This window comes from Natrix helvetica (genome assembly GCF_964273705.1).
Source record: "Natrix helvetica genome assembly, chromosome: 10".
Classification (NCBI taxonomy): Eukaryota; Metazoa; Chordata; class Lepidosauria; order Squamata; family Natricidae; genus Natrix; species Natrix helvetica.
In genome coordinates this window covers 15,780,483-15,805,240 of record NC_138561.1, presented here as the reverse complement: position 1 = coordinate 15,805,240, position 24,758 = coordinate 15,780,483, and the positions used below count along the sequence as shown (strand labels likewise).

Genomic DNA, 24,758 nt, shown 5'->3' with positions numbered 1-24,758 from the left:
CTAGCGAACATGTTGGCTGACAGAAGTGGGGCATGCCTTTGATATAAGAGTACAATTACTATTTTCATCAAAATAGGGCTGGCAGGGACTTTGGAGGTCTTCTAGTCCAGCTCCCTGCTGAAGCAGGAGATCCTATACCATTTCAGACAAGTGACTGTCCAGTCTCTTCTTAAAAACCTCCAGTGATGAAGCACCTACAACTTCTGAAGGCAACTTCTGTTCTACTGGTTAATTGTCCTCCCTATTAGGAAGTTTCTCCTTAGTTCAGGTTGCTTCTCTCCTTGATTAGCTCCCATCCATTGTTTCTTGTCCTACCCGCTGATGCTTTGGAAAATAAATTGACCCCTTCCTTTTTGTGGTAGCCTCTCAAATATTGGAATACTGCTGTCATGTCCCCCCTAGTTCTTCTTTTCTCCAGACTAGCCAAAGCCAAATCCTGCAACCGTTCTTCGTATGTTTTAGTCTTCATATAGTTTAGTCTACTATAATTAAAAATTAGTGTTAGGGGGATATTTCATAGATAAGCAGATGGGGCAGAAATCTCATTAAAATTTTTGTGAGTAACAGCTGATTCTCAAAGTCAGTGGCCTGGGGTCCTTGGTGCTTTCTGAGCTTGGTTGTTTACTTGCCAGGATTTCATTACTCAACGACGTAACAGTTCAGTAGTATAACGGCAACCCCACTCTTCTTCTAGCACTGCTGATGTTGCCTAGTTGGGTAACGAAATGCCTGCAAGAAAACAATCCTGCTCAGAGAGCACCAAGGACCCCACAGTTCAATCCCGAGCTAAAAATACCTTATTTTTTTGGCGTATAAGACGCACCGGAGTATAAGACGCAGCAAGGTTTTGAAGAGGAAAATGAAAAAAAAAGTTTTTGCATTCTGCAAACCTCCCCAAAATGGCCCGTTTTTTGCAAAAACAGGTCCATTCCCCCCCCCCCAAGGCATGAATAGCCTTTAGGGAGCTTGCAGAGTGCTCCTGGGGGAGTGGGGGGGAGGCAAAAACGAGCAAAAAATGACCCATTTTTCCACAAAAACTGGTCCGTTTTTCGTGAAAAAAGAGGGCATGTACAGCCTTTAGGAAGCTTATAGAGTGCTCCTGGGGGCTGAGGGGGTTTAAAATTGAGCAAAAAATGGGCAGTTTTTCGCTCATTTCTGCCCTCCCCAGCCCCCAGGAGCTCTGAAAGCCTCCTAAAGGCTCTGCACGGACATTTGGTGAAGGGGTGGGGTTTCGGGAGGCAAAAAATGCTGTATTCGATGTATAAGACGCACCCAGATTTTCAGCCTTTTTTTGAGGGAAAAAGGTGCAACTTATTTTCCGAAAAATACAGTATTCTCTTATATTCCTATCAATCACATGGACTGGACAATCATGCTGAAAATTCCTGGTACAGCATATAACATTTCTGTACCTTATTATTAAGGAAAATAAAACATTTCTGCATGCGTAGTTGGTCTCTTCTATTGCAGCGATTACATGGGTAGACCAATTACTGTGTTTCTGGCCAGTTTGGTTTCCACTCATAAAATGAGTTGTGAAATCTTACAGGGGAGCACTATTGAGCAATTATGTTCAATTTTTTTTTTTTTTTAGAAATTCTGCTTGTTTACTAGAAAGCTGTGGTGTTTATTTGTAGTGAAATAATTAGGCAGAGCTGTAGTTAGGCAAAGTAATTTTCAGCCCTGGTCCAGAGGCATCTCTCCACCCCCACCCCAAAGAGTATAGAACAGGCTGTACAGTGCCACTTATTTGAATCTCTGGGAATTAGGCGGCATGTTAATAATAAAATCACAAAATACGAAGTCCTGCAAATAGAAATAGAATCATTGTGGCAAAATAAAGCAGAGATAGTTCCAATAATAATAGCCATCATGGCTGAAATCCCAAAACATCTGGAGTGCCATTTGAATACCACTGGCTTTCACAAAACCACCATAGGATAATATAAAAATGGCTCTGTGTGTGTGTGTGTGTGTGTTTTGCAGCATAACTCTGGAACGCCTCGAGCAATTCCAACCAAACTTGGTACACAGATGACTTACTCTCTGAAAACAAATACTGTGGGAGTAAGACACCCCTAACACCTCTCGGGGTGTGTGTTCTGTTAGGATACAGCCTGTTGTGCCTTAAAATGGCTTCTACCGTACTGCCTTAAAATGGCTTCTACTGTACAGCACAGTGGAGTTGCCATGGTAACAGCTTCACAGTACTCCACCAGGGGGCTCCCTCTGGTAAGGGGGAAAATCCAACATTAGAAATTACATTTGTGAATGTCTAATACAGGATTGGGATAAACAAATACCCGGGCAACACTGGGTTAACAGCTAGTGGGATAATAAAATAGAAGAAAAAAGTATTGCAGGATCACAAAGTATCCAGGTCCTAAACCGAAAGTTGAAAGATTATGGAAGAGAAAACACATATGGTGGTCCCAGTGGTTATCAGCACACTGGATGCCATACCCAAAAGCTCTGGACAGCATTTAGTACCAAATCTGCACATCAACAAGATTTCCACGTGACAAATTGCAAAAGGCCGCACTGCTTGGATCCACATTTACATTACGCCAATACATTGCGACATCCTCAGTTCTTGACAAGAGTTTAATGCTTATGAAGCCCAACAACAGCTCAAGAACTGGCCGCTCTGATTTCACATTATCGTGTATATAATAATAATAATAATAATAATAATAATAATAATAATAATAATAATAATAATAATAATAATAATAATAACAACAACAACAACAACAACAACAACAACAACAACAACAACAATAACATAATAGTAATAATAATGTGTCTGTAATAAGCTCCAGAAAGAAACTTGGTTAAGGTGCTTGAGTGCTTGGATCATTAAGTTCATTTGCTTGCATAGGAAATAATGTATTTCTAAGGTCAGGAGTACTGATCTGTGAATCCCCAAATTTGCTAAGCTAAAGGTAGCTTATAGAGACTGAATTTCTCAGCGATGCATAGAGAGGCTAGATAAAAAGGCAGTTGGGTAAAATTTTTCTTTTTGTGAATGTGCGTGTGTGTGTGTGCATATATATAAAATAACATATATTTTTTTTAGAACTGAGCACTTAATTCTTTTTAAAGGACTTGCACATAATGGTAGAATTATCCTGAATAAAATTATCCCTGTTGGGAATTTTATATTCACTTCTTATTTACTGAAATAAGAACTATTAAGCTATGCCAAGCATATCTTAGCATTATGAAATTAAGTTATGGCAAGCCTTGGGATTATGAGCTCCTCAGGAAGGGTGGAGCCTCAAACCTCTCCAATATGTCTTGAATATGCCATTTTCCCTGTTATATGTAAATATGCAGATCTGGTATACATTAATTGCTCGATTTAACTGCTTAATTCTATAGCGCACTATTTCATTAACTAGTTAATTAACTAGAGTTAGACCCATTTCAGATATAATGCTAAAGCATTATTTAGTTATATGCATGAGCTGGCTTGGGCTGGTGAATTTGCTTTTTGTTGACACGGCTGTAAACTGAAGATCAGAGAAACCTCTAAAGTTTAACTGGCTGGAATCTTTTGTTATATCTGAAATGGATAAACTTTGATTAGTTTCCACTAGAGGATGGTATGCAACATGATAAACTTCGGCTTGTGGTTTCTTAGTGTAGTAAACTAGCCAATGCTGCCCCTCCTTCCCATTTCATATAAAAAGAAGACTTTCAAAGTAGGATGGAGATCTTCTGATCACCTAATGCTCTGCACTGTACCAGGGAGGAAACAGAGTGCAAGTGGGCTTTTGCATTAACCAAATCTGTTTGGCTTTCACTTAGCGTGAACATAGAACAACAGAGTTGGAAAGGGCCCTGGAGGTCGTCTAGTCCAACCCCCAGCTCAAGCAGGAGGCCCTATACCCATGATGCCGAACCAATGGCACGTGTGCCAGAGGTGACACACAGAGCCCTCTCTGTGGGCATGCACTCTGTCGCCAGCTGGTCTTTGCGGGTGCAGAAAACAGCCCCCCAAACAGCCATAAATGCCCAAAAAGCAGCCGTTTTCAGGCCATTTTAGACTGTTTTTCAGGTTGTTTTCGTGCCATTTCAGGCTGTTTGTCGGGCTGTTTTCGGCTCGTTTTCAGGCTGCTTTGGGGGCATGTGCCCCCGCCAGCTGCTCTTCATGTATGCATGCGCTTGCACATGCTTTCTGGATTGGACACTGAATAGGTTCACCATCACTGTCCTTTACCATTTCAGACAAATGGCTGTCCAGTCTCTTCTTAAAAGCTTCCAAAGATGGGGCACCCACAACTTCTGAAGGCAAGCTATTCCACAGATTGATTGTTCTCACCCTTAGGGAAATTTCTCCTTAGTTCTAGGTTGGTTCTCTCCTTGATTCATTTCCATCCATTGCTTCTTGTCCTGCCTTCAGGTGCTTTGAAAAATAGGTTGATCCCTTCATTTTTGTGGCAGCCCCTCAAATATTGGAAGACTGTAATCGTGTCTCTCCTACTCCTTTTCACTAGACTAGGCATACCCATTTCCTGCAGGCGTTCTTCATATGTTTTAGCCTCCAGCGAGATTGGAGGCTAAAAGCATATCTACTTGGATAACGTGTTTTGGTGAGAGCCCGGTATTTTGCTGCGTTCACAGCAACTCACGAAGTGAACAACCGTTTTCTTGGATAATGGAAACCTAGAATGTTTTCCAAAACGAAAGTGGAAGCTTTAACTTTCTGTTATTTCTTTATTACCAGACTTCAGCTTTTCGAATTTAGCCACATCTTTTCTTAGATAACACACTTTAAGACTGCAGGCTGGGGAAGACACCCTGCAGTCAGTGAAATCCTGAACACATTTCACTTTTCAATTGGCAATTGTGATCCACGTTGAGGTCGGTTGTAAGGCGCTTTTAGGACAATTTGCTCCCCTCAAGGCAGTTTGTTAGTGTTAACGGTATCAATATAAAGCTGTGAACAATTGTAATCATTACAATTGAAAAGTGCTAGGTAAAAGTCGAGACCGCATAAGCGCGCCAATCTTAAAAGAGGAAAGTCTTGTAAGTTTTACTTCAAAGAAACATACATATAATACGCCACCTTCCTCTAGAGTTTTCTTAAGCTTACAAAGCACGGAGTGAAATATGTATTGTTCTCTACGTATAAATTAGCACGTTGCAATAAACATTTGTTCAGAAGAATATTATTTTGATATTTTGTGTGTTTTGTTGTGTGAGCATGTGTGATACGAGGGAACACATACATATGCCAGATCTGAATAAGTATATACATTTATACAATACAATACAATGCAATACAATACAATACAATACAATACAGTACAATACAGTACAGTACAATAGCAGAGTTGGAAGGGACCTTGGAGGTCTTCTAGTCCAACCCCCTGCCTAGGCAGGAAATCCTATACCATTTCAGACAAATGGCTATCCAGCATCTTCTTAAAGACTTCCAGTGTTGGGGATATTCATGTATATATATATATTTATGCAGGTTTCCTCTTATACTCTCAGGGAGTACAGATACATATCAGGATAGTTAACCACTACTTTGGGGAGTTTGATGCTTTTCCAGTGGCTTAAAAAAAATCTTAACTTTTAAAAAGAATTATAGCAGACAACAATAAAAAGCAAATGAAACTAATAAGAAAACACAGCAATAAACCAATGGCATTTACTTGGTTTAATATTTTATTTTTGTAATAATAGTTTTGCTATTTTTTTCCTAAGGAAAATGTGTTCCATTTCAGGAAAGGAAATAATCAGAAATACTCTAGGAAGTTATTTTCTTTTAAATACACATTGGGATACTTGATGGGGAGAGATGTTGAACAAATTAAAAAAAATTGATTTATTTGAGCTGAAAGTTCAACCTCTTTTGTGTAACTTATCTGATCCATAAGTTACACTGGGCATCACTTTAATTCATGATTTTAATCATGGTTTGTTAAACAAGACACATATAACATTGTTTCATTTCTGCCTCAGAGAACAATTTGAATAGTTTCCTCCTTTTTTTCTAATATTGAGAATTTGAATGTTTCCAGCCCAATATTTATTTTAGATAAATCAAGTTTTTTTTTTAATACAATGCCTCTGCAGTTGTTTATTTATTGGTGAGGATATTCATGATTATGCCCCCTTGTGGTTCCCAAGAAATATTAATATAGGTTTAAAAGTACAAGCTTTTAAATCACTTGATGCACCTCTTTTAAAGACCAGTAATTGTTTTGAAAACAAAACACGAACTTGCTTCTCATGAGAAAGGTGGCTGTATAAATGACATAAATAAGCAAAAGCATTTTTTTACATTTTTTGTGACCCACCCCCCCAAAGAAAAGTGATTCTTGATTTAAAAAAAAAATCGATTTGGACATTTAATGCATATCGGTGTGCATCCTAGAAATAAGTTTGAAAACTGCCCACACATTTCAAATATTATACTATGTAAGTCAGCCATTTGTATTTGGAAGTTGTATGTAACATTTATGAAGAGGAAAAATGTCACACACTATTATGTTGCAGACAAAATAACGAAGTCATAATTTCTTTCCATAAGCATAGTTAAACATCTAAATCCATAATTAAGCCTCATCTTGTACATAAAGCTATTGTAGAGTGATGACTGGAAGATCATGGTTCGAATTAACCATAGTTGAATACAACATTATGTTTCTCTGAAGCCATCTTGGCCAATGCATTGAACCTCATCAGTCCAGCTATGTGTAAAAGGAGCTGCTGAAACACATTAATTTAGGATAGAATAACAGAATAATAATAGAGTTGGAAGGGACCTTGGAGGGTCTGATCAGGTAGGAAATTGTATACCATTTCATACGAACGGTTGTGCAATCTCTTCTTTAAAAAACTCCAGCACAGGTATTCATGTTATGACACCTGGAATTATCATTGGCCAGTTTGGTTTGAAAATATATAACTGAATAAGTTATGCATGTGCCATTTAACAAGTGCCAGATAAAATATCTAGAAACCATTTCTTCCTCCCACATTGTCAACTAGTTGCTTCTTGCTGCCTTCTTCCCTTGTCAATGATCTTAGTCTTCATGCCTGTAAATTATGTGCTAGAGAATACCTTGGAGTGCTTTAAGGTCACACTGTAAATCTCATCCCCTTTTCTTACAGATATTCAGATCTTTCATTCTCTCCCAACCCCATCATTTTTTCTCTCCCTTTCTTCTCAAATCCCTGGAGATTCCCCACCCCCACCCCCAATTCGGAAGATTCTCCCTTCATCTGAAGGGATGGTGCTTATTTTGTTAACCTTATGCCATACTATCTGATAATCTGGATTGCATAGGTATTTATTTATAGGGGGAAAATGTCCGGACCAAACATAATTTCTAACATTGGATTTGCCCCTTACCAGAGGGAGTACTGTGAAGCAGTTACCATGGCAGTACTCCACTGCGCTGTACAGTAGAAATCATTTTACGGCAGTACAGTAGAAGCCATTTTAAAGCACAACAGGCTGTATCTTAACAGAACACATACCCCAGTACAGTACAGTACCTGTGTACCAAGTTTGGTTGAAATTGCTCAAGGTGTGCCAGAATTACGCTGGAACATACACACACACACACACACACACACACACACAGAGCCATTTTTATATTTCATAACTTCAAATCTGCTTAGTGTCAGCGTTAGTTACTGCCAACGATTACATTATAAAAAATGCTTCTAGATATACGTCATATTAAATCGTTGTTATTCTTTGAAGCCAGTGACTCAGTGCTGGACCCCAGTTCCTTCTGCAGCTGGTTTGAAGTTCAGTGTTTCCAAGCTGGAAAAATCCCCATCCTAAACCTCAGAGCTTTTGCCAGTCAAAGTAGATCCCATCGAGTTAGGTAGACCCATTGATCTGACTCTGGCAACTCCTTTTATCCTAGTGAAGGGATTTCACATGTGTTTCCTTTTGAGTCTGCCCTTCCGTGTCCCTTTATGGGAGATATCAAAAGAAGAAGAATGAAATTAAAGTGGATCGGGCGTTGCTGATTTTTATCTAAGGGGTTAAAGGTCAGTGAAAGCAACATATGTTCCTCTGCTCTTCCATCGATGCCTCATATATCCCTAATTTTTTTTTTTAAAGGGGTTGGGGGGGGGGGGAAAGCATATGCTCCCAATTTACATATTTACTAATTAAAAAAAAAAAAGCTTCCTGGAAACATTAAGCAGACAATCTTGGATAACCTTTCACATTGCAGCTAATGGATATCGCCTGGAAATTTTCATAGGAGGTCTCTCTAAATAATGTAAATGATTATGAATATGTAACTAGTTAATATGCAGCTACGAAAGGATTATCATGTAGAGGTTAATGAACAGGCTGCACTTCACGGGTTGCGTCGCCTTTAGCGCTCTCTGCTTGGAAAGCCCGGCGTTGGGAATCGGAAGGTTTCCGTTGAGCTCTTGTTCCCCCTACGCGGAAACGGGGGATTTGAGATCTCATCTCACCCCCCCTCCCCAAGAAATGTCTTAACACAGAACGTGTTGCTTAACAGTAATAGGAACAGCCCTGTTACAGCACGTTCAGTATTGAATATTTATTGTAGCCTGGCGGATGCGTGCTGCTGGCCTCATAACGCCAACGGCGTAGTTCCAATTGTATGGGTAGTCCTTCGACTTACGACCGCAATCGAGCCCAACGTTTCTGGGGCTAAGTGAGATATTTTCTTAGGTGGGTTTTGCCCCGTTTTACGACCTTTCTTGCCACAGTTTGATTAAATGAATCATTGCAATAGCAATAGCACTTACACTTATATACCGCTTCACAGTGCTTTTACAGCCCTTTCTAAGCTGTTTACAGAGTCAGCCTCTTGCCCCCAACAATCTGGGCCCTCATTTGACCCACCTCGGAAGGATGGAAGGCTGAGTCAAACCTTGAACCTAGTGAGATTCAAACTGCCAAATTGCAGGCAGCTGGCAGTCAGCAGAAGTAGCCTGCAGTACTGCCCTCTAACCACTGTGCCACCGTGGCTCATTGCAGTTATCAAGTTAGTGATATGTTTGTTAAGTGAATCCCCTTGACTTTGCTGATAGGAAGGTCACAAAATGGGATCACATGACCCCCCCCCCCCCGGGACACGGCAGCCGTCATAAATATGAACCAGTTGCCAAGTAGCCCAATATTGACCATGGGGATGCTGCAGTGGTGGTAAGTGTGAAAAATGGCCGTGTCACTTTTTCCAGTGCTGTTGTAACTAAATAACTGTTGTAAGTCGAGGAACTACTTATATATGTGTACATTTTAGATAACTCTTTAGAAGGGAAAGATGCATATAAATCAAGCATCTCTCTTAATCGTATTTGTCCTAAGTGTTTAGTTTTTATGATAATGGACTTAAGATGATAGAATGATTATCTATAGCTCTTCATGGGCTGAAGACGTGTAGTTTTAGGGAATTTGATAAACAGAGTAATATTACTTGATTTTCTTTCTTCTTAAACTGAAAAAAAAAAACCCATCTGCAACCACAATGGCAATTCCAATATATTAGTCCTATATAAATCAGATTTTTTTTTTCATCAAAGCGGTTTTATTGGTTGGTTGGTTGCTTTCTTTATGTAATAAAGCAGGTACATTTACACTGAACACGTGCATAAGAGATGCAAGCTCTAGGTAAAAGATACCAATATATTTGCACTCAAATTTCAGCTCTCAGAAGAGGACCCTCCTGGTTCCTTCTTCTGTAAACAAGTTTTGGTAGCTTTAGAATCTGAGCTGGATGGTTTCCTAGCTTTTGAAAAAGCTCTTCAGAGACACTTTTGCGAATTAAAATGACAGGAGAGAAACTTATAGAATGTGAGAAATCTCTTCATGTACACAAGCTCTACCCTTAACTCTTTCGATTCCACTGTTTCTCTTTCACTTTTTCCTAGTTGTCAGGCAGGTTTAAAACTAAACCAAGTGTTCTTTCTCAAGTCGGTTCTTTCTCAAATCGGTTCTTTCTCAAATCTAGATCAGTGTATTTTTAAACTTTCAAGAAGTCCACACATCTTAAAATTGGGGGGAAAAAACGTTCATGATTCATTGGAGTTGTAACTTCTAACATTCCCAATCCTCAAAGCGTAGAAGCTTAATTTGAAAAAAATAATTAAACGTGGCGGTTAAAGGTTTGGGATTATGAGTCCCTACTCATAATCCCAAACCTTTAACCACTACTTTTTATTTATTTTTTAAAGACTCAGCTTCCTTCGCGGTGAAACTCACTGACTGACTTTGGACCTGTCCTACTTTTAAGGCCAATTTCACAATTGTTAACGGTGGGATAAAAACCAAAGAAGGAATGTGATGGATACGTCCTTAAAGGTGGGATGGAAATGTAACGGGTTATTAATAAAATTTTGGGTGGCTGGATGGAGCTCAGTTGTCCAGAAATGGTATTTCAGAGATGAACGCTATCAATTGCTAGATGAAAATTATGGGCTATAACAACCCTAATACATTTTGTGATTTTGTTAGTGGTGGCCACATGGTGACCTTTTCATGAAATCCGAAGACGGCAACACGACAGAAGTTTATGTTTACTTACATTTGCGCCCATATGATGCTTTTGAAAGATACGAGCCTATGTTTTTGTTTTTGTTTTATTTTTATTTTTGAACTTTGCCAGATTGATGCTGCGATGTAGACCCTCCGTTAGTCCCCAAAAAATGACATCGTTTTAATGGGTTCTTTTAAAGAAAACAGGCAAGCCAGTTCTTCATAAACTACGTTTGGTTTGGGTTTTGAAAAGGTCGGGGAATTGAAAGCAGATGTGTAGATGGTACAAATAGGCTGGCCTTATCTTGTAACATTGCCATCTTGTTTATAGGAGCATGCATTGTATCAAAATCTCGAGTGGAGGCTGCCGTAATTTATTCTGTGGTTATCAGTCTGGATTAGGGCATTGTGATAAAGTATGCTGCTTAAGAATGAACATTCCTGCCGCCTTTGGGCTGACAAATAAAAATGTATAGCCAGACGCTACTAAATCTATAACGCTGCTGCTTTAGTTTCTAAAACATTGACTTTGCAGCTGTGTGCTTAGCCTTCTCTTTTTCATGAGCAGTTATCTGTTTTAATGACAGGTGGTCAGTGGCTGCCAAGAAAAAATCCAGCACTGGTAAGTGAAAAAAAACGTTTGATTGCATGCCTAAAATATCAATGCAAATAGCTTATGTGTGCTTTTAGAAAAGTGCCCTGCGTGTGTGTATGTGTATGTGTGTGTGTGTGAGTGTGTGTGTGTGTATATATATATTTGTGTTACAACCCCTGGTATGCCCAGGTTCAAATCCCAGTAAGGGTATGGCTAGCTGATGAGAGCTAAATAGCTTGAAATAGATCTCTACTAGTCTCCCTTTATTTATTTATCAGCACAAATACAACACACACACACACACACACACACACACACACAAGTGTGTGTGTTGTATTTGTGCTGATAAATAAATAAAGGGAGACTAGTATAGATCTATTTCAATATTTGGGCATACCAGGGGTTGTAACACAAATACATACATACATACATACATGCATGCATGCATGCATGCATGCATACATACATACATACATTCTTTAGAAGATTAACCAAATTCATATAATACTGCATTCCAGCACATCGTTTTGACTCCGCTTGGCTTATTAAATTGCACCCGTTGCATTGCCTACGTTAGTGCTTTAATTCACCACTATAATCATGCTTTTAAAACCTGCACCTCTTTTAAAAAGGCATTCAGTTATTCCACATTCTTCCAGCTAGAATAACGGCACGAAAAGTCTTTTTTTAAAAAAACCTCCACAAACTTCCAGTTCCAACCATTTATTTTTCCGATTGTTCCAAGAAAATGTAATACTCATGATTGAGTAGTAAAATGGCCTTGAGGGACATCCAAGATGTCTCCATAAGTCCAAGTTCAGGTTATCGAGTCTGCTCTTTACAAAGGACTTTTCCCCTCCCACTCACTTTAAAGGTGTTTCCAGTTTACCCAATGGCTGTGAAAGTATACCCTTGTTTAAAGCCTTAGATAAACTGAAGATTTTAGAGGAACACTCATCCCTTAAAATATTCCTCGGTCTTCCCTTTATCGCTTTAACATGTTGCTTTTTTTTGGGGGGGGGTTAATTAATAGAAACAGCTTAAATAAATAAAAAAGTTTCATATGGCCATCTAATTGGGAAAGGGGCATTGAAAGGTAAACAGTTGTTTATGCATTACCTTCCCTCTTAACACATTCCAAATTATGCAACATCCATGCTGCGTTTGCTTGGATTTTACGGAAGGAACAACGGGAGTTTTCTTGATTATTGTCTGCAGGGTTATTGCAAAAAAAAAAAAATAATAATCATAGCAACTGCCCCCTTTAGTGGAGAGATTAAACTTTTGGTTATACACCATCAAGCATATAATATTTTAAATTTATTTTAAGAGGCTTTTTCTTCATGCCTGAAAGACCTCCGAACAAATAATTTATAGTTCAGACGTATCAGATGTTTGGTTTTGATGAGGAGGGGGCTTAGTTTAAATGCACATAAGCTGCCACCAGAGCATAAGGAGGGGAGGGAGGGAGCGAGGCTCAAGGCCATCTCATGCTCATCATATTCAATTGTGGCCATCGGTTTGTTAAAAAATGGTTTAAAGCTAATATGTTGTTCTACTGCTTAAAATTCAGAGGCCGCATTAATTTCCAATAAGATGGATATTATATTGGTGCTGCTGGAATCAAGCTTTTTTTTTTAACACTTTCATACCCCTGCAGAATCTTTAGCGTGAAATCTGATGTACAGATTTCTCCACAGAGACATCGCTGCTCTTCATTTTCTTCCTAGCTGATGTTCTGAGATGTTCAGCTGAGCCCCCAAAGAAGAGGGGCTTCATTTTGGGAAGCAATTTCACACATTTCCCCATAATTCGCCTCCGCTTCCTATCTCAGTGCAAGGCAGGAGACCATAGGAAGGAAGACACGGCGTTGAGACCACCGGGCCAACTGTTTCTTCCTTTAGTCTTGTTGTGCTCAATTAGCTAGATGAGACAGAACGAGAAAGCCCATTCAAGTCTCTGTCCTATGAAGAATCCTACAAAGTGGCTGAAATCAAGATCAGGGTTATCCAACCTTGGCAGCTTTAAGACTTAATGGATTTCCAACTTTCGGAATTGGCTGGAGAATTCTGGGAGTTGAAGTTCATAAGTCTTAAAAGTCGCCAAGGTTGGACACCCCTGATCTAGAGGCTGCATTGCAAGGCTTCTTAAATCTTGACAACCTCAAGATGTTGTGGACGCCTTCAACTCCCAGAATTTCCCAGCCAGCACTTGGAATTCTGGGAGTTGAAGTCCACACGTTGAGAAACATCAGCCAGTTGTGAAGTGGAACCTGTGGCCTACTTCCAATAAAACTATGCAATCAAATGGAAGGGAATGGGCTCCCTTTTCTGCTTTTCAAGCCGATGGCCGTGCAGACAAGAGAAGCATTATGTAGAAGGTGCCTTTAAGCTTTTTTAAAATTCTGCCATTTAAATAACAACAGCAACCATACATGGTACCCATCCTTAGGAGGTCCCAAATGGCAGGGTTTTCTAACAGCACAATCCTATCTTGAGTCCACGTGGAATTGAGTGTATTCAATTCCTCAATGAGTGTATGATTGCACCTAATGCATATTGTTAAAAAAAAATTGCCAAAACATTCATCTCTAGAATTAACTGTCATTTTAGAAACAGTTTTTCAAGCTTGGAGATGGAATTCCTTTCATTACAGGTAGTCCTTGACTTACAACCATTCAATTAATGACCGTTCAAAGTTACAATGACATTGAAGAAAGTGACTTATGACTGTTAGAGCATTCCATGGACACATGATTAAAAATTGAACGCTTGGCAAGATGGGGAAAAAAAAATCACTTAACAAGTGTCCTGCTTAGCCATGGAAATTTTGGGCATAATTCTGGTTGTAAGTTGAGGACTACCTGTACTCTCACATACCGTATTTCACATACCGTATTTACAAAAAGATGAAATGTTTTGGAACTACTCACCTGCCCACCCCCAACCTAAATTACTTGTGGCAGTTTGTCACCATAACATGCAAAGCATAGTTTGTGGTTCAAGCCTCAACTTAGCAATGTGTATAATATATTTCTATGCTCATAAAGTTAATCAATTTAGTACTGACATCATGTTTTGTCTGAACATCCCTATAGGAAGAAGGTTGAAAGTGACTATGAAGCACTTCAGGACAGACTCAGTACGCTTCCAGACAAGCTTTCATATGATATCATGGTAGGTGCAGTTTAGTATTTGACTCTTGCTTGTTTTTATTCCTCTGTTGTGTGTTTATCATTTATAGGCATGTGGCGCAGTCTAGAACAGGGGTCACCAACCTTTCGGACCTCAGGCATCACTAAATTCATAATTTTAAATCCCGTGGACCACTGATATGAGCTGCTGGGTGGGCGTGGCCAACTCAATGTCACTCACGTTGAAGGGTGCCTTGCTGGCTTCTACTCACCCCTCCTCTCCCAGCCACTCCTGGCCTGCCTGCCTGGCCTCCTTAGGGTCCCAAAAGGAAGCAGTTGTTGGAGCTAAGCAGCCACCATGCGAAAGAGTTGGCAAAACAGCTGGCTCAGTTCAAATTGGATCTGACCGAGAAGGAGGCTCATCAGAAGCACCTCACTGAGGACTATGAGCATAGGCTTTCCAAGCAGAGGGAAGACCTGCGGGAGTGCAAGGCCAGGTACCGACACCTGGAGATGGGCTGAAATGTGGGCTCAGTGGACTGAGATGGTTAGCCAGTTCCAGGCCATGATGCAGTCCCACTGGAACAAGGCCCTCCGGCTCTTTGCCACCAACTGCGCTTCCCTCCAGCCTTCGCCCAAAGCCTCCCACCAGGAGGATGAAGCAGACCCCAAGTCGGAATTTCTGCCTCCCTCTGCTCCACACAAAAAGACCCCGAAGGGGGAGATTCTCTGCAGCAACACAAGCATTCATTGCACGTATCTGCCTCAGGGGGCCTAGTTTGAGGACCCCTGATTTAGTGCAATATAAAAAATGCAAATAATTTTTCTGCGGACCACCAAAATGTTCTCACAGACCACCAGTGGTCCACGGGACAGCAGTCGGTGACCGCTGGTCTAGAACCAACTAGCAGATTTGAAAACAGGCTATCTAATTCTCGATTGCCTTAAAAGAATATATGTGTAGGAGAAGAGCAGGCAGGCTGGGGAGGCAGAGTTAAGTGTGTCATAAGCTTAGAGTCATTGCATTCCAATAAACGCTCCAAGTCTAACCTCATTGACCCTTACCTGACGCCAATTTAGTGCCGAACTTTAGTTGACCAGAGTCATGGGTATAAAACAGTGGTTCTCAACCTTCCCAATGCCGCGAACCTTTAATACAGTACCTCATGTTGTGGTGATCCCCCAACCATAAAATTGGCGTTTTCCGATGGTCTTAGGTGACCCTTGTGAAAGGGTCGTTCGACCCCCAAAGGGGTCCCGACCCACAGGTTGAGAACCACTTGTATAAAATAAGGTAAAGGAGTTCCTGCAGATTTTATTTCACTAGTCATTGCCGACTCTATGGGGTGGTTCTCATCTCTGTTTCAAAACCATTGAGCCAGTGCTGTCCAAAGACATTTCTGTGGTCATGTGGCAAACACCATAGAGCGCAGTTACCTTCCCACCAAAGTGGTACCTATTTATCTACATGCATTTGCATGCAAGATTGGCGGGAGATGGGGCGAGGACGGGAACTCACCCTGTCGCGTGGTGCTCAGGTCTCGAACCTGGACTGCTGGCTTTCCAGCTGACAAACCCAGTGTCTTAACCATTGAGCCACCATGCCACATCTTGTGTATAGACCTAAATAAATCTTCTGAATAAAGCTGCAACCTTCCTGTTGTCCTGATTTTTTTGGTCTGATTCTGACACTATGTATGCTTTTTCCTGCTTTGGCTTAGATTCCTATCAAGTCTATAATGTTGATAGCATACTACGAAGTCTGGCCTATTTGATACAATAACAATATAACCCAATATTCTTATTTGGCAGTTATTTTGTGAAGTCTGTAATTTCATTTGCGATAGACAATAATTTCCTGTGAAGCGAAAGAAGAAGAAGAAGAAAAAAAAAGCTTTTAAGTCTTGGTTATTGATTATATAAAATAGTTTACACTGAGAGAATCTTAATTTGGGAAAAGTTTTTATTCTGGCGAGAAAGCTTGCTGCCTAGAAGTAATTGCCTGTGTAGCATCAAGCATATCTGAACATGATTAGCTCGCTAGTCGGGACTTGGTGATACAGTCGATCTGTGAAATATGCAGTTAGATGATACAGTGGTAGGTTGCTGCTGTTTTTTTGGCAAGTGAGATATATATCTAATTAACAGTTTTCCAAAATACACTGAAGGACTCCAAGATAGTCATGAAAGCACAGTATAATTTAACAAATAGACGCAACCGGTCCTTGACCTGTGATGACAATTCGGTCCCAAATTCCGCTTTGTTTCTTAAGTACGTTTTGCCCCTTTTAAAGACCTTTCTTGACAGTCGTTAAATGCATCACTGCGGGCGTTAAGTTAGTAGCACAGTTGTTAAGTGAATCTGGCTTCCCCGCTGGCTTGGCTGGTCAGAAGGTCGCAAAAGGTCATCCCATAAACCCAAGGCCATGCAACTGTCATCGATAAATGCCAGTTGCCAAGCATCTGAACGCCCATCATTTGACCACGGGGATGCTGCAACGGTTGTAAGTGTGAAAAACGGGGATAGGCTACTTCTGTCCCTGCCGTTGTAACTTCTAATGGTCACTAAACGAATGATTGTAAGTCAAGGACTAACTGTAGTCCTTTTTTTCTTTTTTTTTGCATGAAGGTAGAGCTGCCCATAAGTGAAATCTCTGTCCGTACATTATTTTTACTGCCTTACCTTTTTCTGTTGTTACTTCGATAGGTCCCCTTTGGTCCTCTTGCTTTCATGCCAGGAAGACTTGTTCACACCAATGAGGTTACAGTTCTTCTTGGGGACAACTGGTTTGCAAAATGTTCAACAAAACAGGCTGGTGATCTAGTAGAACACAGGAAAAAACGTAAGTATCTTCCCAGTTTTTGATGACAGTCAAATGAATAGTAACATGGTTACTCCACTGCCTGCGTGGTTTTGTGCAGACCACAGTGTCTCCCCCTCCTGCGGGAGCTGCATTGGCTGCCGATTTGCTTTCGGGTGCAATTCAAAGGGCTGGTTGTCACCTTTTAAAGCCCTTTATGGCTTGGGATCAGGTTATCCGAGTGACCGTTTCTTGCCAGTCACTTCTACCTGGCCCATCAGAGTGGGGAGGCAGGGAATGCTGCGGGTCCCATCCCCGAGGGAGATACACCTGGTGGGACCCAGAAGAAGGGCCTTCTCAGTGGTGGCTCCCTTTCTCTGGAAGACCATTCCGCCAGAGATTAGAACGGCCCCCACTCTGACACTCTTCCAGAAGGCGGTGAAGACCTGGTTCTGCTAGCGGGCCTGGGGAACCCAGAGCGGGATGGAGCCCATTAAATGGCTCACGTGATCTGCTGTCTTTGGGGGGGGGATGAGAATAGAACAGAATAGAATAGGATTCTTTATTGGCCAAGTGTGATTGGGCACACAAGGAATTTGTCTTCGGTGCAGATGCTCTCAGTGTACATAAAAAGACAAGATACATTCGTCCCGAATCATAAGGTACAACACTTGATGATAGTCATAAGGTACAAATAAGCAATCAGGAAACAATCGATATCAATATAAATATGTAAGGATACAGGCAACAAATATAAAGTCATGCAGTCATAAGTGGGAAGAGATGGATGGTAGGAACGATGAGAAGACTAATAGTAATGGAGATTTAGTAAATAGTAGTAGTAGACGACAGTGTTGAGGGAATTATTTGTTTAACAGAGTGATGGTGTTTGGGAAATTATTTGATTCTTTTTGATTAGTTTTATTGTTTTAAAGGAGGTTTTATATTCTGTAAGCCGCCTTGAGTCGCCATATGCGAATAGGCGGCAATATAAATTCAATAAACAACAACAACAACATACAACCTTGATCTGAGCACCCTCTGAATGTTATAGCGGATTCTGGTTTCCCTGGGATTGAGTTTTTTCCCCGTATATTCGTCAAATGTTTGTGTGAACGGTAAAAAACAATGCACGCTTCAATGCCTTAACACCTAACAAATTAAAATACAGAAACTTCCAACTTGGAGAATTACTTTGCAATTGAGCCAGTGTGTGTCAGGATGTTCTAGTGAGATTGGGGCTGCAAATGAATTCACAAAATGGCAACACTGATTGCATTAACATATGGTACTGTAATATTACTCAATCGTAAATTGCAACAGGCAGTCTTTAATACAAATATTGGCACCAGTCAAAATTGACGGCTGGCATAAAATGCCATGTTACGAGATAAGACTCTTACATTCTGTTTCTGTCTTATGTTTTGTTTAATCTATTGCTTCTTTATTTTACAAATGATTAGACGCATTCATCAGGTATTTTTTCCCTATTAGCTAAACTGTTTCTAATTTTTCTAAGATTTCTTGGGTTTTTCTTTCCTTGGAAAACATGGCATGGAGATGTAGTGGCTTATGATGATTCTCCTTTACTTTTAACATTTGCTGTGATTTTACCAATTTAAGTGTTTGGTTTCTGTTGTTAACAGCTGTGGGTTGTTTTTACCAGAAGTGAACAAGTAATGCATTTATAAAAGAAGAAAGGAAGATCTTAACTGTTTTCTGTGGGAGGGAGAAAAGCACCCACGCTAGTTTCGTATGTATGTATGTATGTATGTATGTATGTATGTATGTATGTATGTATGTATGTATTGTATATTAACAGATTAACAGTTGGGACCTTGTAAGTCATCTAGTCCAACCCCGCCCCCCTAGCAGGAGACCCTACATCATTTCTGACAGATCGCAGTCCAGTCTCTTCTTGAAAGCTTTCAGTGATGAAACTCCCACAACGTCCGAAGTCAACTTCTGTTCCATGGGTTGATAGTTCTCACTGTCAAAAAATTTCTCCTTATTTCCAGCTTGAATCTCTCCTTGGTCAGTTTCCATCCATTGTTCCTTCTCTGGCCTTCAGGTGCTTTGGAAAATAGGCTAACCCCTCCTCTCTCTGGCAGCCCCTCAAATATGTACCATGTTTTCCTGAAAATAAGACAGGGTCTTATTTTCTTTTGAACCCCCGAAATAAGTGCTTGGCCTTATTTTTGGGGAGGTCTTAGTATTTTTGAGGTTCAGGAGGCCCCTTAATCTCGGCCCGCAGCCCGTGGATCAGCTGATCCAGAGAGGGCTGGAAGTTCTGTCTCTGTTTCTGGCACACTCTTGCCAGCCCTAGTGCCGCTGGGCCCTGCCGTTCTTTTTGTGGCGCGGTAGCTAGGGTTTGCGGTAGCGGCCTCCGCGAGGCCATTCTGTGTGGATGGCAGGTGCATGTGGGGCGCGTAGGGGCATGTTCCACCCTTCCCTCCCAAAAATGGTTATTTTAGTGCATGCGCTCAAAAGCCTGATTGTGCTTATTATCCGGGGAAGTCTTATTTTCGGGAAAACAGGGTATATGTGTATGTATTTAGGTATGTGTGTAGGAGGGGAGGACACAATTCAGGTTCACAGTACATGGGCTATAGTCTGGTGTTCTCTGAGATTGGTTGTTTGCAGATGTTTCATTACCCAACTACCATATTTTTCAGAGTATAAGATGCACCCTTCCCCCCCCCAAAAAGAGGGTGAAATTCTGGGTGCTCTTATACACTGAATGCAGCACTTGTGACCTACCGAAACCCCAACCCCTTTGCAAAAATGGACGTGCAGAGGGTTTGGGAGGCTTGCAAAGTGCTCCTGGGGGCTGGGGAGGGCAAAAGCGAGCAAAAATAGGGGCATTTTTGCTCATTTTTGTCCACCCCAGCCCCCAGGAGCACTCTACAAGCCTCCCAAACTCTGCATACCCTCCCCCCCTTTTTTTGCAAAAATGAGGTGGGCAGAGGGTTTGGGAGGCCTGCAGAGTGCAAAAACCTTTTAAAAAATTACCTCTTCAAAATCATGGTGCGTCTTATACTCCAGTGCGTCTTACAGTCCGAAAAATGCAGTAGGTGACATCATCAGTGCTAGTGAGTGGAGTGTGCCAAACCCTCACTCATGGGCACTGATAATGTTATATACTCAGGTAATGAAACATCTACAAGGACCTGAGCTACGAATATTCCCTTGTATGGGCTCTATTCTCTACCTTTTACCTTGTACGCTCTTAAGACTCAAGGAGAAGCGTCCTGGACATGAAATGTCCAGGAAAATATAAAACATGCTAACATTTTCCCCTTAGAATCCTAATAGCTACTTCGCCTTGACATTCCTGACGTTGGCATCCAGCCCTTTTCCACGCCAAGAACTGGGTTATCAGGGCAGGTCATAGAACATAAAGGTAAGCCACAAATGATATGCAGTCGTGTAGTAGTGTTTAACCTCATTGCAGGTCATCCTCAACTTACAACCATTCGTTTAGCGACCGCTTGAAGTTTCAACAGCACTGAAAAAACTGACAGGATTGTTTTTCACACTTACCACCATTGCCGCCTCTCCATCGCCACATGTTCAAAAGTTGGCAACTGGTTTCTATTTATGACAGTTGCAGGGCAAGCGAAGTCAATGGGGGAAGCCAGATTCATTAAACAACTGCGTTACTAATGTAACAACGGTGGCAAGAAAGGTCCTAAAATGGAACGAGACTCACTTAGCGACTGTCTCGCTTGGCAGCATACATTTGGGGTTCAATTGTGGTCGTTAGTCGAGGACTACCTGTAACAGTGTAACACCCTCCCTGTGTGACAATGATGTTTGTCTATACCGTGTTGCTTTAACAAACCTTCTCCTCTAACTAAGGAGAACAGAGAAATTGTGTTGGCAAAGTCCAGATACTCCATACAGATACAGGACTTTATTGAGCCGTGGTGGCGCAGTGGTTAGAATCCAGAATTGCAGGTTAACTCTGCCCAGTGTCAGGAGTTTGATCCTGACCGGCTCAAGGTTGATTCAGCCTTCCATCCTTCCGAGGTCGGTCATATGAGGACCCAGATTGTTGGGGGCAAGAGTACTGACATTTGTAAACCACTTAGAGAAGGCTGTAAAGCACTGTGAAGCGGTATATAAGTCGAAGTGCTACTGTTGGCTAATGCATCCGTGCATTACCAAATCACCAGCCAGGTGCCAGGCACACCTTGTTGGGTGTAGTTCATCCATTTCCCCCTTCCCTTATGGTGCTGAAGCAGAGGGTGGGTTGGGACAGCAGAGGGCCCCTTGGCTGACACCTCTAGCACTCTTACTCGCGCACCTTTATACACACTTATTATGCCTCCAGGTCCAGGTATAGTCTGCTTATGACTCTCTCTTTCCATCTCTCCTGCTAATCCAGGATGCCTCCCACACCACCACCCTTCTATGGTGACCGCAAGGGACCGCCAGCCCCGCGACCAGCAGCGATGACCAGCGCGCTTCCAATTTTTTTCTAGCCTGGGGAATTCTAAGCAATTTTTTTTTCCTTTTCCCTGCGAGGTTCCTGCATTTTTGCAAGCTGCACGATAGATAATGATCGAGCAGCAGAAAGAGTTTCCCAACAGGGAGTTAGTGCAGGAGAAACACAGCAGCTGCTACTCTGTCACCTGTGTCACTGTTTTCCAAAACACAAGTGCTTGGCTGGAGTGAATAACTGGCACTCGTGTGTGTGTGTGCGTGTGTGTGTCTGCCACTGCCTTCGAAGATCTCGTTTGCTTCTGAGTGTGGCTCTTTTGAAGGGGCTTTGATTATTTTAATGGTTCTGTCTGTACGGAATTTTTGTACATAAGATGTAATTTAAAGTATAGTAGCGCCGTGTCAATCCTCCCTCCTGTTATTCAAGCCGAATGTAATTATTATGCATTGTATTGTGTTGGAACACTCTTGAAAATCAAGCAATAAATCTAATTACTAATATACACAGTGACGTAGCCCTATGTATATGGTGGACGCCTTTCTTTTTCCGTCAGCCTGACTCGTTTCACTTGACCTCAAGAGGGAGGTGAAAAGGTGGATGGGGACAATCTGCTCAGGGGCATTAATACCACGTTGACTGCACAGGTTTCCTAGGAAGGAACATTTTGTTAGGGTACCCATACAAGACAAAGGATATTGCCAGAATTATCTACTCTCATCTTCTTTTAAAGACCCCATAATCCCTTACAGGGTGGAGTCTTGGGCAACTGAATGGGGCGGAGTGTTTATTGGCTGGATGCCCTTCCTGTTGCCGATGCGGAGATTGTTTCAGCAGATATATTCTCATTGTGCCCAGAGAAAGAAGTATCTACCTCTACCTAGGATCGAACTCACAGCCTCATGATGGTGAGGTGAGAGCTCCACCTCTAGGCCACCACACCACAGAACAATATGCCATTGTCAACAGTATAACAGAGTTGAAGAGACTGGAGGCCGCCTAGTCCCACCCTGTGCCAATGCAGGAGACCCTATCCCATTCTGGGCAAAGGGCTTTTCCAGTCTCTCCAGTGATGGAGCCCCCACAATGCCCGAAGGCAAAGCTTCCACCGGTTAATAGTCAGGAAATTTCTCCTTAGTTCTAGGTTGGATCTCTCTTTCGTAAGCTTCCTTCTGTTATTTCTTGGCTTCTCCTCAGATGCTTTGGAGAATAGACCAACCCTCTCTTCTCTGTGGCAGCCCCTCAAATATTGGAAGACTGCTAATAAGTCACCTCTATTCCTTCTGTTTGTTAGACTAGACCCGGGATGACGAACCTATGGCAGGCATGCCACAGGTGGCATGCAGAGCCCTCTCTGCGGGCCCGCAAGCCGTTGCACAGCTCAGCTACACCGCGCATGCGCAGAACAATTTACAGTGAGCTGCGCACGCGCAGTCACAAAAAAACAAAATGGCGGCAACCCAGCGGCGGCGAGGGAACCAGTTCAGGGGTGTGGCAGGCCAGTTTTGCAACCCAGGGCTGAAATCCACTACCGGTTCGGTTGAACCGGGGAAAACCAGGAGCAACCCACCTCTGGTTTATGCCAGCTACATGACCACAGAGATGTCTTCAGACAGCGCTACCTCTTTGGCTTTGAAACGGAGATGAGCACCGCCCCCTAGAGTCGGGAACGACTAGCACATATGTGCGAAGGGAACCTTTACCTTCCTATAATGTATCTTGGACTCTTGGGTACCTTGCCAAACACATCTCTACTCCTAGCTAAGTCGTGAGTGAGTCGATTGTCCATTGAGCGCATGAATCTAGACCTCAGGAGCCTTTAGACGCTTGACCCTTTTCACTGGCCGTGGAATTTCTTATCTGTTGCAATATATGAAAGTAAACTCTCGCACATACAACAGGCCTTCATATAAAATAAAAAGCTTGCTAAAATCAGACATAATCCAAAATAGATATTGATATTTAGTAGTGCCAATGTGAATGACAGCAAATGGGACGCTTTGAAAAAGTAGGAAGAAAAATATTTAAAAGCAGCTGCTAGAGTGAAATGAAATGAAAATCCTTCATATAGATAAATGTGATCATAAAAACATAATTCCTGTTCCATAGCTTGCTTATATTATTTTAACCATGTTATACGTTATAGACCTCTAGGCTACTAAGAGAGAGAGAGAGAGTTATGACTGAAGGCCATATTATCCTAGTAGGCCAACAAATAATTTTTCAACCACATGTCTAAAAGAATATGTAATTCCTTGATAGAAAGCCCAAACGGAACAGAAAGACGCTAGATAATACATTTTGAAAGCTGTAGAGCATACTTGGAAATCACATTTGTTTTCCATACCTCATTATACTGTTAGATATGCTTTTAATATATTTCAAATATTCTGCTGAGGACCCTTCACCAAAGGCATGGTTAAAATCCAGATACACTTAACTTTGGTGCCAAATGCTCCCCCTCCCCTTAAAAGCCAAAACTAAATAATAAGTTAGGTTAAAGAAAACGTCTGTTAAGTATTCACAAACACCCGTGTGTCAAATTAACAGGACTTTTTGACAACACGGTATCCTGCAACATGTTGACCTCCAACTCCAACGTATTAGGGAAAAAACAATGCTCTCGTTAACATTTTTTTCTCTCCGACTCTTGCTAAAGCAAGGCCACAGTTGCGTCTCCAGCCAAAAGCTACATTAGCATGCTTTTTACACTATACATCTGTGTCTTGATTAAGTGTGTGATGAGTTGTATTTCATGCATTCTAACAACATGATTGAAAACAGTTTACTCTCACAATGCCAGTTGCATAAAAGAATGATACAATACAGGGTTGTTAATCAGACAATTTTCACACTAATGTGTCTGATGGAGGACATTTTTTTTTTTGTAATTGGGGGATGTGCTTTTACCTGGAAATCAGTCCTACAAAAATATTGTATGTAGAATTGGATTATACATGAGTAAACATTGGTATTATTATTATTATTGTTGTTGTTGTTGTTATTTCTATTAGTAGTAGTACTATCAGCATTATTATATTGTAGGACTGATTTCCAGGTAAAAGCGCATCCTCCCAATTACAAAAAAATGCCCTCCATCAGACACATTCATTTCTACCCATTGTTTTATCAAACAACTACTGTTTGATATATTAAGTAAAGTTTGCTGATTCCTAATTGCAAATTTGAACACAAACCATGGATAGAACATGGTTCAATCCACATACAACTTACAAGACATGTCAACCAACATTTTCCTTTATTAAAGAAGTGGAAACCAACCAAGGAGA

General features: G+C 41.3%; 1 protein-coding gene across 1 annotated transcript in view; it reads left to right on the top strand.

Annotated features, from left to right (window-relative positions):
• URI1 (URI1 prefoldin like chaperone) overlaps window positions 1–24,758 on the top strand; it is a 44,377-nt gene that overhangs the window by 4,585 nt on the left and 15,034 nt on the right. Inside the window, exons 2-4 of the mRNA XM_081963231.1 lie at window positions 11,083–11,117; window positions 14,188–14,266; window positions 16,931–17,066. Coding sequence (XP_081819357.1) covers window positions 11,083–11,117; window positions 14,188–14,266; window positions 16,931–17,066 — 250 coding nt within the window. The remainder of the gene's footprint in view (window positions 1–11,082; window positions 11,118–14,187; window positions 14,267–16,930; window positions 17,067–24,758) is intronic.